This window comes from Mytilus galloprovincialis, chromosome 7 (assembly GCF_965363235.1).
Source record: "Mytilus galloprovincialis chromosome 7, xbMytGall1.hap1.1, whole genome shotgun sequence".
In the NCBI taxonomy this organism is placed as follows: domain Eukaryota; kingdom Metazoa; phylum Mollusca; class Bivalvia; order Mytilida; family Mytilidae; genus Mytilus; species Mytilus galloprovincialis.
In genome coordinates this window covers 59038132-59055654 of record NC_134844.1, presented here as the reverse complement: position 1 = coordinate 59055654, position 17523 = coordinate 59038132, and the positions used below count along the sequence as shown (strand labels likewise).

The window sequence follows — 17523 nt, the reverse complement described above, 5'->3', positions numbered from 1 at the left end:
TTATATTACATGACACTGCATGAAAAAGAAATTGACTTATCGCATAATACCAGAACCAGAGACATATATATTGTATCTAATATCTCTGCCAGAACTAAAAAATAAACTACAGTAAGTCCACATACACATAAGAGGGTATGGATGTGAATTAACAGAATAGAGAACAAAGGACAAAGAAAAAAAAGGAATAAAGAATAGTGAAAGAAAGAGAATAATGGAAAAAAGTGTAAGTTATTAAAAATATAACTAAAACAAGAATGTGTCCCCAGTACACGGATGCCCCACTCGCATTATCATTTTCTATGTTCAGTGGACCGTGAAATTGGGGTAAGAACTCTAATTTGACATTAAAATTAGAAATACCATACCATAAGGAACATATATACTAAGTTTCAGGTTGATTGGACTTCAACTTCATCAAAATTTTTAAACTACCTCGACCAAAAACTTTAACCTGAAACAGGACGAACACGGGGGGGGGGGGGGGGTCTCTTCCTATATAAAGGTATATACATATGTGCCGCTGGAATGGGTCCCTTTTTTGATCTGTCAAATATATCAATGGGGTGCAATTTTACCGAGGAAATATATCAATAGGTAGTAATTGACCGATATAGGTACTATTTGAGCTGATAAATATATGAATGGGTTATGATTTCGCTGTGAAATATATAGGTAGGGATTTCACAATTATTCAATATATGAATGGGGGGTGTTTTTAAAATCCCAGCTGCACACCTGTACCCAAAATCCCATGTTGAGACCCCCCCGTGAGGACGAACGAACGGACGAACGAACGGAGGCACAGACCAGAAAACATAATGCCCCTCTACTATCGTAGGTGGGGCATAAAAAGAAGACAGAAAAAAAGATACCCCTCCGAGACGAGCCTTACATGCACTGTTATTACCCAAGGTTAATTTTACGGCGGCTCATTTTATTTTGGCTTAGAAATAAACATAATTGACAAGTTTCCTTCCCCTGCATTCTCGATCCCACATGTAAATAGCACGGTGATTTCAAAAAGACATTGATACATCATTACAACTCTTGCCGTCAGTATTTGAATATATTGATTAAGAAGGTATAGAATATTAATGCACGCACACTATTATCCACCACTGGCCTAAATAGTTAGTCCGCAAACAACGAGGGTCATAAAAACCCAGCACTTTGAACACAGCCACCGGCATGGTGTGAATCTGAAAGCTTCCCACTATCCATTTCTACCCATAGAAAACTTTTGCCTTTCATTTATCAAAAATGAAATATGTTGATATTATAATAATGGTATATAAGAATTATTGGGGAATTCAAACCAAGTGATAAAACTAAATTTATATCAGGGTGATTGAAATGAGGAAAAAAAAGGGGGAATCAGGAGTTCAGGGCCCCCTGTTTGGGAAAAGAATTGGTTGATTATATATGGAATCACTGAGTCATGGCAGGAGCAGGCCCCTCTTAGGCAGTCGGTGGGCCCCACATATGAAAAATTCTGGATCCACCACTGTGGTAATGGTGGTCTTCAGTTGTATTATCTTTTAAAAAAAAAATTACACCTGTATAGTGTATATTCTTTAGTGTAAATCAAGGGAAAATACTGTGAACTATCTGTGCATTGGGGCTCATTAAAAGGTATTTCGGGGGGAAGAAAGAAGGGAGGGTGAGTCCATGGGAGGTAATCCCCACCTCTTTCAATTTGAGAATATGCTATTATCTTGTAAACGGTCCAGATCCCCATCCCTAAACCATATATATTCTTGAATGGGACGATAAAACAAATCAAATGAAATTAAAAGGAGGTCTTTGGGGGTTACCCCACTCTGTTCAATTTGAGAATGTGCTATTATCTTGTGAACGATCCAGATCCCGACCCCTAAACCATATATATTCTTGTCGGGGACAATAAAATTAATAATGAAATAAAATAAAAGTGAAGTCCCACCCCCTCTAGTTTGAAAACTTGTAAACGGTCAAGATCCCCACCCCTAAACCATATTTATATATTCTTGTATAGAACAATAAAACAAATCAAAGGAAATATAGGGAGAGTCCATGGGGTTCATCCCCACCCCAACATGTTTGAGAAACTTTTAAATGGTTGAGATCCCCTGTCATCCAGTGGTTAGGTGAAAAAATTTCAGGATCCCTGATCCCCACCGTCAAACCATATATATTGTTGTATGAGACAATAAAGCAAATCAAATGAATATAGGATCATCCCCTTTGTCTTGGGTTGGGAACCCCCCTTTTTAAAATGGCTGGATCCGCCCCGGCATACCATCTAGCTAGCTATAAAGGCTTTAAAAATATGAAATCAAACAAGGAAATTAACAGTGTAGGCAACTGTTTTGAATTTAAAAAAAAGTCTTTTACATATATATAACAATGTTAAATTTTTTGTGCATTTATTTTTGCTTATCGTATTTTCAATAATAGACAAAATTGCATGATTGAATATTGTAATTTAAGAAAAATCAGCATACATGATATAAAATGGGAAGTGGAAACTGGGAATTTGACAAAGAGACAACAACCCAATCAAAGAGCAGACAACGGCCGAAGGTCACCTATGGGTCTTCAATGCAGTGAGAAAAATTCGGCACTGGTCTTCAGCTCATAAATATGTATCAGAAATGAAAACGAGATACAGCTTTCAGTTGTATTAATAAAAACCTCACAATAAGTTCTGAATATCAGAATATACTGTATTGCAAGATTCTCTCAAAATGTACACATAGAGCTGAAAAACTGTCAGTGACTGTAAAATTAATCATGCTTAGATTAAAGTCCATGGAGTCCATCTTAATATGCATACTCTCGTACAAAGGAATATAAGAATGCAATAGACATCAAGTTTTCAAAAATAAGAGTATCTATGTCATTAATTTACGACAAGATCTTAATCAAGTAATAATTTCGGTTTGTTTAAATATTTCGGAGGTTAGTATGACCTCCTCTTTGGTGATGATGTTTTCGTTTTAAAGTTGGGAAAATTGTTTGTACATGTACCAACAAAAATAAAAACACAAATTCAATCTAGAATTATGTTTTTATCATTTTTTTATGTTTAGGTTGTCAGCAAGATGAAAAGGACAAGTATGCAGTTCAAAATTCAAAATGTGGATAAGTTGAGGTTCTAGGTCTTACCTTTGCAGATTTTCATATTTTGCATGAATGAATTCAAAGGTTATATGATGGACAGCAGAGAAAGAAAAAAACAACTTTTCAATTATCCTGCTCCTGGATAAATGTAAAACATCTTGTTTTTCGGTAAGTTTTATGCTCTGTTTTGATAGTGTTAGTGCATTCATCTTTCCAGTCTTTCCTCTAAATTGTAAGTTTTTGGTGAGTGTTCACCATGAATTTCAGTAAGTAACTTGTGGATTTACATGTATATAATCAAAATTTAGTACTAATATTAATGGGATTTTAGCATGACATCCTGCCAAATGCTTGTTAATCATGTTTATGTTCCAGAACAAACAAGTATTTGGACTGTACGCATACAGTCTGCCCAATTTTAAGAAGTTGGCCAAGTTTATTACAAACAAATGTACAGTACAGATCAACATAACTGAAATCTTTAATAGATTAATACAAAAAGTTTAATTGCAGTTAAAATAAAAACACAGGTTTGGTTGAGCTGGTACCAGACAGTACAAGTATACTTAAATGGTCTGACTGTACACATATGGTGGGACTGTAAGTTCTGGACCATAAAAGTAAGATCCGAATACTGATATGGTCTGGAACATTTATACATGTCTTAAAATTAATATCAAACACATTGGTGTTTTTGAACTTGGTAATAAGTTATGTGATAGAACTATAATGTTTTGGGATATCAAAATCAAAAATATCCCATTTTTACTTTTAATAAAGAAGAAGATTATTGATGTATGTTTAAATGTATATTAAAATGAGACAGCAAGCCAACAACACAAAAAAAAAGGATAAAACATACATATTTTGTTTGTATCAATGTTATAATTTCCAATATGTTCAAGGTATTTTTTCATTGAAATAAAACACAAATTGAAATCTGTCTGAACTTCAAAAGCTTAAAGAAATATTGTTTCTGTTATCTGCATTTTGTATAATATATTGCAAATTCTTGTGAATAATGGAATGTTATTATAGTTGTCTAAAGTTTTAACTTTTAACATTGATCTTTATACTGTAAAATAAATTATTGCGTGCATTTATTATTGCGATTCTGTCATTTTAGACTTAAATGCGATTTTAAATTTTACGATTTTGAAAAATCCTGTTTAATCCATATAAAATATTTCATAATACGAGTTTAAATTATTGCGTTTACAACTCCGTTGCATTTTTCGCAATAAAAAAAAACTTGCATTAATTCCGAATTTACAGTATATATATATATTATGTATATAACTTGGGAAAATACCCAAATTTTATAAAGAAGAATAAATTAATTGATTGTTATATGGTATTAGAATAGGAAGATGTGGTATATTGCTAGTTTGACAACCCTCCATCAGAGACCAAAGGATGTAGGCCGTTAGCAACTGATGACACTGGACAACCTTTAACAATCAGTAAAATCCATACCGCATAGCTATTTTTATTGAAAATCATATTATTGCTACATGTATGAAAACAATTTTGTATAATCCATTACTTTAGATTTTATTGGTTCTTTTTCAGAAGGATTGAAATTCACCACCTAAAATAAATGGAGAAAACATAGAAACAAGACCAGAATAAATTCAAAGAAAAAAGTTGGATCAGTTATTATTTTCATCACTCAGTCAATGATTTGAAGTTCTTTTAAATTCAAAAAAATATTGAAACCACAATAATGTCAAAGTTCTGTGCTGAATGTCCAAAAAGTGGACTATACCATCAAACAATGCTGGATGATAAGAAACTATTAATGTTTTGTGTTGAGGGATATTGTGAAAAAAATAGATTTACTTAAATAGCTACTAGTATGTTAAGCCTAACAATAGAGTTTTTATTGATTTCAAATGGCAAATAATTGTGTTTCAAGAAAGTATTCTATAATTCATGAATAAACATATATTGATACTTACATTATCTGCTTTGTTGTTTAAAAGTTTAGTTTTGAACAGTTAAAGAACAATATGCTAAATTAACATTTCCCAAGAAAAAAAGATATTCAATTAAAAAGATTCATCTTATAATAATTTACTACCAAATAGAATACATTGTAACATACACATTACTGTTTATTTATATCTATATATTTACAATTAGAATCCCATAGGATTTTAATTTGTCCCATGGGATATTAAAAATCCCATGGGATAATAAAAATCCCATGGGATTTTTTTTGTCCCATGGGACAACAAATATCCCATGGGACTACAATAATCCCATGGGACAAAAAAAAATCCCATGGGATTTAACCAAAATCCCATGGGATAATGGTAAATCCCATGGGATTTTGCCCTGTCCCATGGGATATTGAAAATCCCATGTTTTTATAATTCAAATTGCAAAATAAATATGAAAGTAACTGTAGAAAACCAATGAAATTATTGAATCCCATGTAATTCTGCACATTTTGGTTATATACATGATATTGTAGCTCTTGTTTGAGGCGGCGGCGGATTTGCAAATGAGTGTTTTGCAAATTAAAAGTGTCCAGTGTTATAATATTAAATTGTATGTGGTGAGAGAAAAGCTTTAACCCAATATAGAATTTACTTAACCCATATATATCGAAATCTAACATGACGTCCATTATACGCTTTGAGTACACACCCATGGTAAAATATGAATATATTGTTCGTGCGGTTCCGATTGTACTCCCACGTCATATGTTTTTGTGTGACATGCAAGTAATTAAGCTATCATTTACAAACATTCAAACCTATCCAAATACGTTATTGTAATAGTTTAAGCATGCCACTAGTTCCATTTGCTCTGTTCTTTAACGTCTTAATTGAGCTTTATAGGAATGGCAATTTTTTTCCTTCACCAAGAACGCCTCCATCCAAAATAATTGCCATATTTGCACTATAACATAGAAATAATCCATGGGAGCTTGCATTTATACTGATTTTACCACGGGTTTGCCCTTTATGCTGACATTTCATTCTCGCTGTAAAATATTCGGCATAAAGAAGCAACCTGTGGTAAAATTAGTATAAATTCAAGCCCCTTGAATTATTTCTTCAATAACGAACACACTGACCTGTGCAAATAATATTTTTATCACTCAATAACTATAACTTTAGTACCCATGAGAAAAGCAAGGAAAACTTTCATAGGATATAGGTAGATGGAAGGACTGAAAATGGTATAAACCAGTGTACAATATAATTACACATTTCTTATATACAATACATATACCATGTAAAATATGAAACTTACATCAGATGTTTTATCTGACCATTCACCAGTGAATGTGTGTGTAGTAGTACATGTCTCACAATAATATTCTTTTATTTCCTCATCTTCACTATAATCAAATGATCCTGTCACACACTCTGGTTTTGTTTGGCCACATTCCCACTTCAACTCAAATCTTACATTGGACATCTTGAATCTTGTACTTATTAACTTGACTATTTCCCCTGTCACAAAGTCTGCAATGTATTTGAACAAACCTCTTTCAACTTGCTTACCAAACTGCCAAATCTGAATTTGAATAATATTTGGACCTTTCATAATTAGTAATTTTCTCAATTTTGTCGTTTTCTGTAACTCAAAGACAGCCGAGCTTCTAAAAAGAGTAATTTGTCTTGTCTGTTCCTTAGTGACAACTTCTGCAACGTTATATTTCCTGCACAGTGACGCAATTATATGATTCATTAAATGAGGTGGTAGAAACCTAAACATATAACATAACCAGGTAGACTTAGTACATACGTTTTCCGTCACATTAAACATTTCGTATATATCACATTCCGGTTCTGCTTTAATCATACAAGGTAGATAATAGAGAGGTATGTCATCACCAGCATCTCTTTGAGTTTCCGATGTGTTAGGACGTATAATGATATCAAATTTCTCCATAACATTCAGGATATGAACCTTGTGTTTGGAAAAAATGCTTTCACTTTTTCTAAATATGTCGTCTAAAACCGCGCTATGCAATTTGCCTGTACTATACAATTCTTTCCATTTGTTTGTATTTTTTAAACTAATAGCACTAAATTGTTTGGCCGTGACAATACATCTAAAAACATCAGACAACCACTGTGTGTCTAAAATAATATAAGAAGGAAGATCATTGAAATAAACTAAGGCTCTGATCTCATGGTGAAATTCCAGGAACAATCTAAGTTCTTCATCATTAAGTGGCTGAGGAGTATCAATCGCAATATTCTGAATTTCTTGAAAGGAAATAATAGGTAACACCTTCTTCTTTTCTTGAAGTCGTTTTTCAAGCTGAATAAATTTTAAAGGATAATCTGTATTCCATGTTCTCATTGTTCTTGCTAAATTTAGGATGTTTTCCCGTATTTGCTGGAATACACTGGGATTATCTTCTGTATTGGAAATGAAGTATTCTTGCCTAATATGTCCTAGTTCATCGTCTGAGATATTCTCTACATACTTTAAAATATTTTCTTTGCATGCACCATTAAGCTAAACAAAAAATGAATCCTCTTATCTACATACATGCATGATGGGTTTATTGTACTATATCATATTTCAGAAATTGTTGAAAGATCTTTTGTAAACTATTAAAACGGATTGCTTTTCCTATAAACACTTTTAACCTTATAATGTGATAAAGCTTGCATTTATATATTGTCAATATATGTAATATGTGTTAGTCTGGTGAAACAGTAAAACAGGTATCTGTACAAATAAACACTTTGCTGTATGAGCTTTTCTCATTGTTGAAGGCCGTACAGTGATCTATAGTTGTTAATTTTTGTGTCATTTTGTCTCTTTTGGAGAGTTGTCTCATTGGCAAACATACCACATTTTCTTTTTTATACAAACATCCGACAACATTTTGTAATTTCCAATACCTCTTCTACATCACAGATCAAGGCTTCTTTCCAAGTGGCACAACAACATTTTGTAATTTCCAATACCTCTTCTACATCACAGATCAAGGCATCTTTCCAAGTGCCAACAATAACTATCGGTGGATCAAGATCATCTGATGTTCTCATGTTGACATCAGATTCATTTCTGTCCTCTTCCAATCTACTGTAACAGTGTATTGAATCCATCCACAATTGGAATAAATCTACAAAGAAATGTGTATAAAATGTATAAAAAAATCATATCACCATTCAGTCGAGTTTGATGGCATAAATGAGGTACTATGATGGATAATGAGATAGCAATTCACAAAAGATCAACAGACCAGAAGATAAACAGCTAAAGTTCACTTTTCAACATTTTCAAATTATAGCAGATACTAGCAATGCAGAAACGAATTCACAAAAAAATAGTTATTACAAGATAACAAGTTGTCTGGCTTAAAAATAACATTTTATTTTCGGCTTTTATAATGGACTGTGTCAATCATTTTCTACTATTAATTGATTATTGACCTTTGCATTTACTGTTTCTATTTTACTTTATCATCAAAATCATTGCGAAAGAAATTATTTCAGATGTACATGTAATTTAAGTGCATTGTTCTATCGTGGGAAACAAGTCATGTATACTGTCTCTATTTGTCTGAAAATGTCTTAACTCTGTTTGAGTTTGTCTTACTAATTTTGTGCGTATGAGGCGCTTTTCTAGATAAACATTATTAACCTTCATAAGGAATGCTCAAATTCAAAGATTTGAAAGCCAAATGTATAAGACCTAAACATGTTCAGAGTTGTATAACCAAAAGGCATATATACTAAATAGAAAATTTCATCTAAAGTCAACTTTGACTGATGGAATTAGAACCTTAATTATTTCTTTATTTATCAAAATTCAGGAAATTCTTAGTCAGCCCTTAAATTCACACCCAAAAACAAATCCCAGGTCAATGGTTTTCAGCACTAGAAATTATTCAATTCATAAATAAGTCATGAATTGGAGGTTAATAATACCTTACTCTGAGAAGACTTAATAAGCAATATCTATGGCATTTGTTGGTAAAAGGTTTTATTTGACCTTGACCTAATTAGCAAGTTTGTTTCTAAGAAACTATAAGCAACAAATCAGCTATATTTTGTGTATCCAATGATTGTAAGGTGCATATGTATTATGGTTTAGTTTATCTGACTTTGGCTTCATGTTCTTTAATTATGTTGAGTTAATGTGATACCTGTAGTAAAACTATATATTCAGAAATTTAGGACTATAAACATAAAATCAATGAACATGCGAGACATTTCAGCGTGTTCACTCTTGTTATATCTGTTGTGTATCCACTTCCTGTTTGCTAACAGTTTATCATTTTACAACACTCATTGTACAATGAAATTTGTCATCCAGTTTTCTTTGGTTTTTTTTTTAAGGGAATGATAATTTATATTTGGTGTGCAGCTTCAGTATGTTGAGTTATAAAATATTTCCATGCAACAAATACAGTTGACATATTGCATATAGTATTATAAAAAAAGAACCAAAAAAAAAACAAAAAAACTTAACATCACCACTAAACCATGAAAATTAGGTCAAGGTCAGATGTCACCTGCCAGTTGACATATACACCTTACACTCATTCTATACACCAATTATAAAAGACTTATTGTTTCAAGTATCTAATATATGGAATAGACCAGGAAAATTTAATCTTATTCACTGGTCCATGAAATGAGGCCGAGGTCATATGAAAGCTGTCTGACGGGCATGAGGACCTTGCAATGACATTAACGGTACCAATTTTTCTGCACCAGATGCGCATTTCGACAATACATGTCTCTTCAGTGATGCTCATGGCGAAAATATTTGAAATCCGAAGCATGTATAAAAGATGTAGAGCTATGATCCACCAGGTCCAAAAAGTATAGCCAAATCTGTGAAAGAAATCAAAGCTTTGCATGAAGGAGATACATTCCTTAATTTATAATAATTTCTAACATTTTGTAGCAGCAAAAAAAATCCGTATTTTCATTCCAGTACCGGAGTACTGGCTACTGGGCTGGTGATACTCACGGGGACTAACAGTTCACCAGCAGAGGCATCGACCCAGTGGTAGCAATAACATTAACGGTACCAATTTTCCCGCATCACATGCGAATTTCGACAATACATGTCTCTTCAGTGATGCTCGTGGCCAAAATATGTGTAATCCAAAGCTTATATAAAAGATATAGAGCTAGAATCAACAAGGTCCAAAAAGTATAGTCAAATCCGTGAAAGGAATAAGAGCTTTGCATGAGGGAGATACATTCCTTAATTTATAATAATTTCTAACATGCATGTACTACATATTGTTATCCTAATAAACTTAATAAGAGAGAAATTTCAAGAAGTCACTGAACCCTGAATATGAGGTCAAGGACAAGGGACATATAACAGACGGAAACTTCATAACATAAGGCATCTAATTATATACAAAGTATGAGCATCGAAGTATTCCACCTTCTAAAATATAAAGTTACCAGGATTATAATTTTATACGCCAGACGCGCGTTTCGTCTACCCAAGACTCATCAGTGACGCTCGATCAAAATTGTTAAAAAAACCAAACAAATACAAGTTGAAGAGCATTGAGGACCTAAAATTTCAAAAAGTTGTGCCAAATACGGCTAAGGTAATCTACTCATGGGGGTAAGAACATCCTTAGCAGTGTTCCAGCTAGGATTTCAAAAGGGCAGGGTGCCAATCCTGAAAAAGGGCATTTAACGCGTGATATGATAATATGAAAAGGGCATGTTTTAATAAAAGATATTAATCAAACATTGTGTTTATTCGTTGAATCACAAGTTATACAAGAACAACATCATAAGCCCATATAGAACTCTATCTTTCTACTTTTTAGGCTGAAAAACTTGTCAAGCAGCTTGTCACACAAGTTTTTAGATCATTGCTTGGCACAGTTGAGCTTTATATGCAGTATGCTTTGAAAGGTGACCTGTTTCATTCTGTTGCTATGGTCTGGCACATTTTACCAGTTTCACCTTTCTACCCCTGCTGTGCTTAATGGCAATACAACACAAAACAGCTGTGCTAAGTAAATGCACAATGTTAGGATATATAGCAACAGTGAAAAATTGTATCAAAAATAAAGAATACAGAAAAAGATGACCAAGGCACCCTACCAACACTGCTACTAAGACCCTCTTTAACTTTTCCCATAACTCAAAATACCTAAACATATATTTTCTTAAAAAGAAGTATGTAGACATATTTTAGAATATGTAAATGGGTTACTCAATGCTAGGAAAAAATCAGATTGAGTTATCCATAACCATTTAATGTAAATGTGTTTGTGCGAATAAAATATTGTCTATTGTTATCTTTCTTTATTCGGGTGTGCTCCTTCTTTGGAGGATTATAAACAGTACGTAAATATAATGTAAATAGGATCAAAATATGGTGGCCGATTTTGTTATTTTCGTATCAAAAATGAGGGCAGTCAATGACAAATACGTCTGATTATTTTCTGTTTATTTCACGGAAAACAAGTTAGTTTTTCGAAAAATTCACAGATTTGTAAACAGACCATTTATAAAAATGAACATATAATTAATATTCATATCAACCCCGAAGTGCTGACTGCTGGGCTGGTGATACCCTCGGGGACGAAACGTCCACCAGCAGTGGCATCGACCCAGTGGTGCAAAAACCGACAACAACAAAACAGACATAGTGCTGAAAGTGGTGTTTAACACCAATTAATTATTAATTCATTCAATCAATCAATGAAATAATTATATTGTACAACTGGTATCAATGATCTTGTTTTACCGTTTACAGTGTTAATTAATCTCTAGGAGGTTTAGAAATAATCTGCATAATGAAACACATTTGTAAAATAAAACTGTAATTTAAGGGCAATAAAGGAGTCTGCTAAATTTCACACCTTTTCACTTTCATCTTGATCTCAGAGAGTTGCATTCATAAGTTGTTAATATCACAATCTCATCCAGCTGATCATTTTTCTATTTTTTTTCTAAACTATTAGAGTTTTAAGGAAAAAATCTAAAAATGAATTCACAGTAATTATTCCAACAGGGAGTAATGTGACGATTTCCATCAAGTTGGTCTGTTTGTTGATCTTATCTTGCTGCCTGCACTTAATTCCTCCCTGTGTTTAAAAGGTTAGAAGACAATTTACCAAACAATAAACAAAACAAATGCAAGATTAGGTCAAATCGTCATTAAGAACAAAACGTTTCCATTACTTTATTTATGACATTTTCTTTTTTATTTCAAGATATTAAACAGACAATACAAAAAATAAGAGCAATGACTTCGAAACAGATTGTCCATTTTCCCGGAATTTTTCAGAGAAGTAAGACCTCGACTTTTTATCAGTTTTGCTCTAACTGTTTTATGTTTTAGATACACATCAGATACTGTTTTTTCTTGAGTTTTCTATGTTGTACTTTGTATACTGTTGTTTACTTTTTGAACGTTTTTTTTATCTTCAGTATCTTTCACTTTTGTTTGGCATACAGTTCAAAAAGTAACAAAACTTTTCCAAACAAATCAGTCTATAAATAGTTGCTATGCCCTTGACCTTTAACTTACTGAACCGAAAACATAATAAGTGTTTTTCCAATAACATCTGACATGTTAAACCAAGTTTGGTTAAAGTTATACATAATATACAACAGATACCATCTGCAAAGATAAATTTTGTCAAAACTTTAGACTATCAATCTGCTGTGGACTTTGACCATCTTGACTTTAAATGTATTCATCCAAAATTCATCACCGAGTTTTGGCATTTACCAACCGAGTTTGGTAACAGGTAGTCTTGCTTCAAAAGATAACATCCGAAATCCAAAATTTAGCTTAATTTCTGTCTAAAAATAACTGTTTGACAAACCAGAACTCATATCAGAATACATTTAATATTTAGTTAATGTTGAAATGTTAACTAATTTGATTGTGAATTAATCAATTAAAATAAACTGCGTTGGATAATGTTTACCTGGGTTGTTGATCATTCCAAAATGAATAAATAAGCATCTGGCAGAACCATAAATGATAACAAAAAAGGCAAATGGAGATTATTGCTTTGTTATCATTGACTTAACCACAACTTTAGTAATATCCTTGTGACATAATTTGCACATGCTATAGACTCCTTGCAGAAAAGAAAGTTTAATAAAAGAAATTGCTGTAGTATTCTTTAATGAGAATTTAACCAACGTCTGGTGGTATCTAACTATTACAATGCATTGTATATATTAAGAAAGAGCTGCTCAATAAGCACATGATATGCCCGTCGCTTTTTAAACAAATAAAGTTCTATAACTCCAGGATCCTCAATGTCATATCATAAAGTCATAAAAATAAACTGTAATCACACAGTTATGTCTCACTTATTTGTTATTTTTATAATGCAAATGTTGAAATTGAAATAGCAATACTTTAACATATGGAATGCCATGACTGCCTTATGTTAATAATCAGCATTATATGCAGTGCTCACAACATTATATGCAGTGCTCACAACATTATATGAAGTGCTCACAGCAGTATATGAAGTGCTCACAACATTATATGAAGTGCTCACAACATTATACGCAGTGATCCAAACATTATATGCAGTGGTCACAACATTATATGAAGTGCTCACGACATTATATGAAGTGTGCACAGCATTATATGGGGTGCTCACAACATCATACGTTTTTTGTTGATGAAGGTGATGATCGGTGATGGTGATGATGCTGTTTGATGTATGATGAGATGTCAAACCCTTTAACCATTCGGACAAAAATGGACACACTATCCACGCTTGATATTGGTCTGAATTTGGAATGTAATTAAATATTTGACACATAATAGGTTTCTGACACAGAATAACTGTAGTTGAAGAACTTAAAACTGATTATAAAATTTGAATTTATACTTATTTTTTTGGTTTCGCTCTTCGGTGTTGCGAATTGACCTACCCCCCTCCAAAAATTGAAAATACCCCCCTTTTTTATGTTGTGCAATACACTATGTTGTTGCATATTGACATCAACCCGAACCAGATGCTCCGCAGGGCGCAGCTTTATACGACCGCAGAGGTTGAACCCTGAACGGTTGGGGCAAGTATGGACACAACATTCAAGCTGGATTCAGCTCTAAATTTGGATTGCGATTAAATAGTTGACACAGCAAAGGTTTCTGACACAGAATGAATGTGGTCTAATGAACTTAAAATTTTTGTTTTGCCTTTGAGCAATTCACTATGCTGTTGAATATTAATCCTCTCAAAAAAATGTTTATTTTTATTTATGAAATTTCAAATGAGAAAAATTGAACCCACTCCCCCCCCCCCCCCCCCCCCCAATTTCTTTTTCACATCCCCCTATCCTTTATTCCAAAACCGATCTCAATTCAAATTTCTAATGGAGTTTGCAACAATAATCACTCATTTAAATACATCATAAAATATCAAAATGTAAAAAAAGTGCTTGTTATCACTGAATGGTAAAGATTGTTTTAATTTATCAGTTGGTAGTAAAAGTGAATATACATAGTATATTGTATAAAACACTGATTTAAGTTGATTCAACTACTATTCTGGACAAAGAAAGATAACTCCAATTGAAATTTCTTGCTATTGCCCAATATTGTGCAATTAGATATTTCTTGCTATTGCACAATACTGTGCAATTGAAAATACTTGCTATTGCACAATACTGTGCAATTGAAGATTTCTTGCTATTGCGCAATACTGTGCAATTGAAAACTTCTTGCTATTGCACAATACTGTGCAATCAAAGATTTCTTGTTATTGCTGAGTACTGTGCAATTGAAAATTTCTTGCTATTGCACAATACTTAATATAATAATTTTAGATCCTGATTTGGACCAACTTGAAAACTGGGCCCATAATCAAAAATCTAAGTACATTAATTTCCTCATAATGCCCATAAATGGGGCATAAAAATTGTTGATTGGCACTGATATTCGAATTTGTCCAAAACATTGCTAATATACACCTATGTTATAAGTTTCATTAAAATCTGGCAAGAATTTTACATGTTAGCGCGCTAACAAGACCAGATGGACGGACGGAAAGCGTTGCATTTAGGACAATAAACACTTATAAACATAATTCAGCTTAGGTACCCGATAAACCTAGTATGTTGTCATGGGAGTAGATATGCAGATAAAAACTTTAAACCATAAGTCATCTGTGTAGAAGATTTAGATTTTCCAGTTTTCCTACCTTATGGAAGATATAGAACCGCTGACCAATAGCATACACATATGACAGATGTTTGACTGATAAATTTGTCCTTTTAACAAAAGCTTTAATTAGATCTTAGATATAAAAAAAATGGTATGACTGCCAATGAGACAACTCTCCATCCAAGTCACATTTTATAAAAGAAAACCATTATAGGTCAAAGTACGGTCTTCAACACGGAGCCTTGGCTCACACCGTACAGCAAGCTATAAAGGGCCCCAAATATTACAAGTGTAAAACCAACGTTCTAATCTATGTAAAAAACGAAAAACAAGAAATTCTTATGAACCACATCAACAAACGACAACTACGGAACATCAGATACCTGACTAAGGACAGTTGCAAATAAGCGCAGCAGTTTTACACGTTTTATTGTACCAAAACTTCATTCTGATCTGATCTGAAACAATAGTGTAACATCACAACATAGAAAAACACAATATAAAATATCAATCGAAATGACTTAACTCAATCTAAACACATGTTAACACAAGTGAACATACACTGGACGAATAAATTTGATCTATGATACAATATATGCAACAAAATAAAAAAAAACTAATGGATGAATAATTAAAGTAACAGTTATGAAATGTTAAACAATTTCAGAAAAAACCGAAATCCGTTTGTATTAGGCTTTGAATTTTCAAAATTTTGGCATGAATTATCATTGAAGAGATATTCGTTGTTGAAGAAATGCGTATTTGGAATTGCAATGGTACAATTAATTTATTAATTGACTAATTGCTTCACATATTTTTCTCTGTACACATGGTACTCTGTACTCATGGTACTTGAAGGAATACTGGGTATATATAGTTCTTGACAACAACTTGCATCTTAAACTTAGTAAAAATAAAATAAAATGTTAAATATTTTTATTCTCACTATATAAAATGTTACCTTTTGCTTCTTTGTCGTCAGCCTCATTGAGTTTTGTAACAACAAGGTAAATTGCATCTGGTGACAAAAATGTTTGATGTGTGTGGTAAAATTCTTCATCTCCTGCAAAATCCCATAACAACAATGTAGCATACTCTTCTTTGTCGTGTAAATCAACATTAGATTTAAGCATGGTTTCAATATCCTTTCTAGTTTCTTCTATTGATTGATTTGGCTGCTGATTGGTTACTGGAAGTTTAATTGTAGATTCAGTGGATACATGAGGTTTAACTATAGATTCACTGTATACTGAAGGTATTTCAGACTGCCCCGATACTGTCTCTGATACCATTGATTCGTCTTCTACTGACTCTTCAATTGTTACTTTGTATTGTTTCAACAGTCTTGCGTTAATTTCAGCTTCTTCATTGGTTCCTATCATTAGAAAATTACAATCATATGGAAGAAATGTAGATAAATGTTGAGTAAGATCATACAATAAAATCAGCAATAAAAATACAACAATAAACTTTGTCCATCAATTTTTTTTTCCAATCATTAATTCTAAAAAATATACACATTGAGAGTTATCAAAATTGAAAAATGGAGTTTCTTTGGTTAATTGGAATATTGAAATAGCAGTTTTTGGGGTTCAATGATAACCCACAAAAATTGATGCATAAATTTCATATATAGATTCTGGAAGTTCCGAACTAATACAGTTGACGTGGATTTAAAAGCTTATCCTTCTCTCACATGTGAAGACATTGCTATAAAAAAGTGATATGATTAATTGTTGTAATAACGACGTTGTAAACAATTACAACTCACTGTTTGCCTTCAAAATTATAGAAAAACCTCACCGTCTCATTATGATTCAAGTTTAAATTTTTAATGCATAATTATCATTCTTAATGGAGGATTCTTATCAATGTTAGGGAATATCAATTAAATATTATAATCAATAGTAGTTTAAAACTTTATTAAGCAAAATATTGACAATAAGATATATGATTTTTTTTAAATTCATATATACAGAGATACAGATGGATGCACTCCTAACCTATACAGCAAGTTAACTTGATAACCAGAAATTTGGAAAGGTCAAAGTTAACCTGTGACCGGATTTAGGACTGCTAGTCATAGGAACAAAATATAGTTAACTTGAAAAGCGGACTTAGTCCTATGACTGCTTTTATGTCTGCCAAAAAGTTAACTTCGAACCAGTCCTGTCATAAGTTAACAGAAGTTAACTTCGATACCAGTCCTGCCGTAAAGTTAACATAAGTTAACTTCGAAACCAGTCCTGACACAAAGTTAACATAAGTTAACTTTTACTTTGTCAAATCTGATCGAAACCA

At 32.6% G+C, this 17523-nt stretch overlaps 1 protein-coding gene and 1 long non-coding RNA gene across 4 annotated transcripts in view; one reads left to right on the top strand and one right to left on the bottom strand.

Annotated features, from left to right (window-relative positions):
• Positions 1 to 17523, bottom strand: part of LOC143083389 (uncharacterized) — a 169602-nt gene that overhangs the window by 16528 nt on the left and 135551 nt on the right. Inside the window, exons 11-13 of one of the 2 annotated variants that reach the window (XM_076259647.1) lie at positions 16184 to 16597; positions 8052 to 8209; positions 6373 to 7593 (exon numbers count right to left, since the gene is read on the bottom strand). In XM_076259647.1, coding sequence (XP_076115762.1) covers positions 6373 to 7593; positions 8052 to 8209; positions 16184 to 16597 — 1793 coding nt within the window. Of the gene's footprint in view, positions 1 to 6372; positions 7594 to 7985; positions 8210 to 16183; positions 16598 to 17523 lie in introns of both variants that reach the window. The other variant, XM_076259646.1, reaches the window with a different exon arrangement.
• Positions 19 to 5067, top strand: LOC143083387 (uncharacterized). 2 transcript variants are annotated; one of them, XR_012980676.1, is made up of 3 exons: positions 19 to 226; positions 3075 to 3273; positions 4678 to 5067. It is a non-coding gene; the product is annotated as an uncharacterized LOC143083387 (long non-coding RNA). The 2 variants fall into 2 exon arrangements; XR_012980675.1 differs by lacking the exon at positions 19 to 226 and adding an exon at positions 883 to 1084.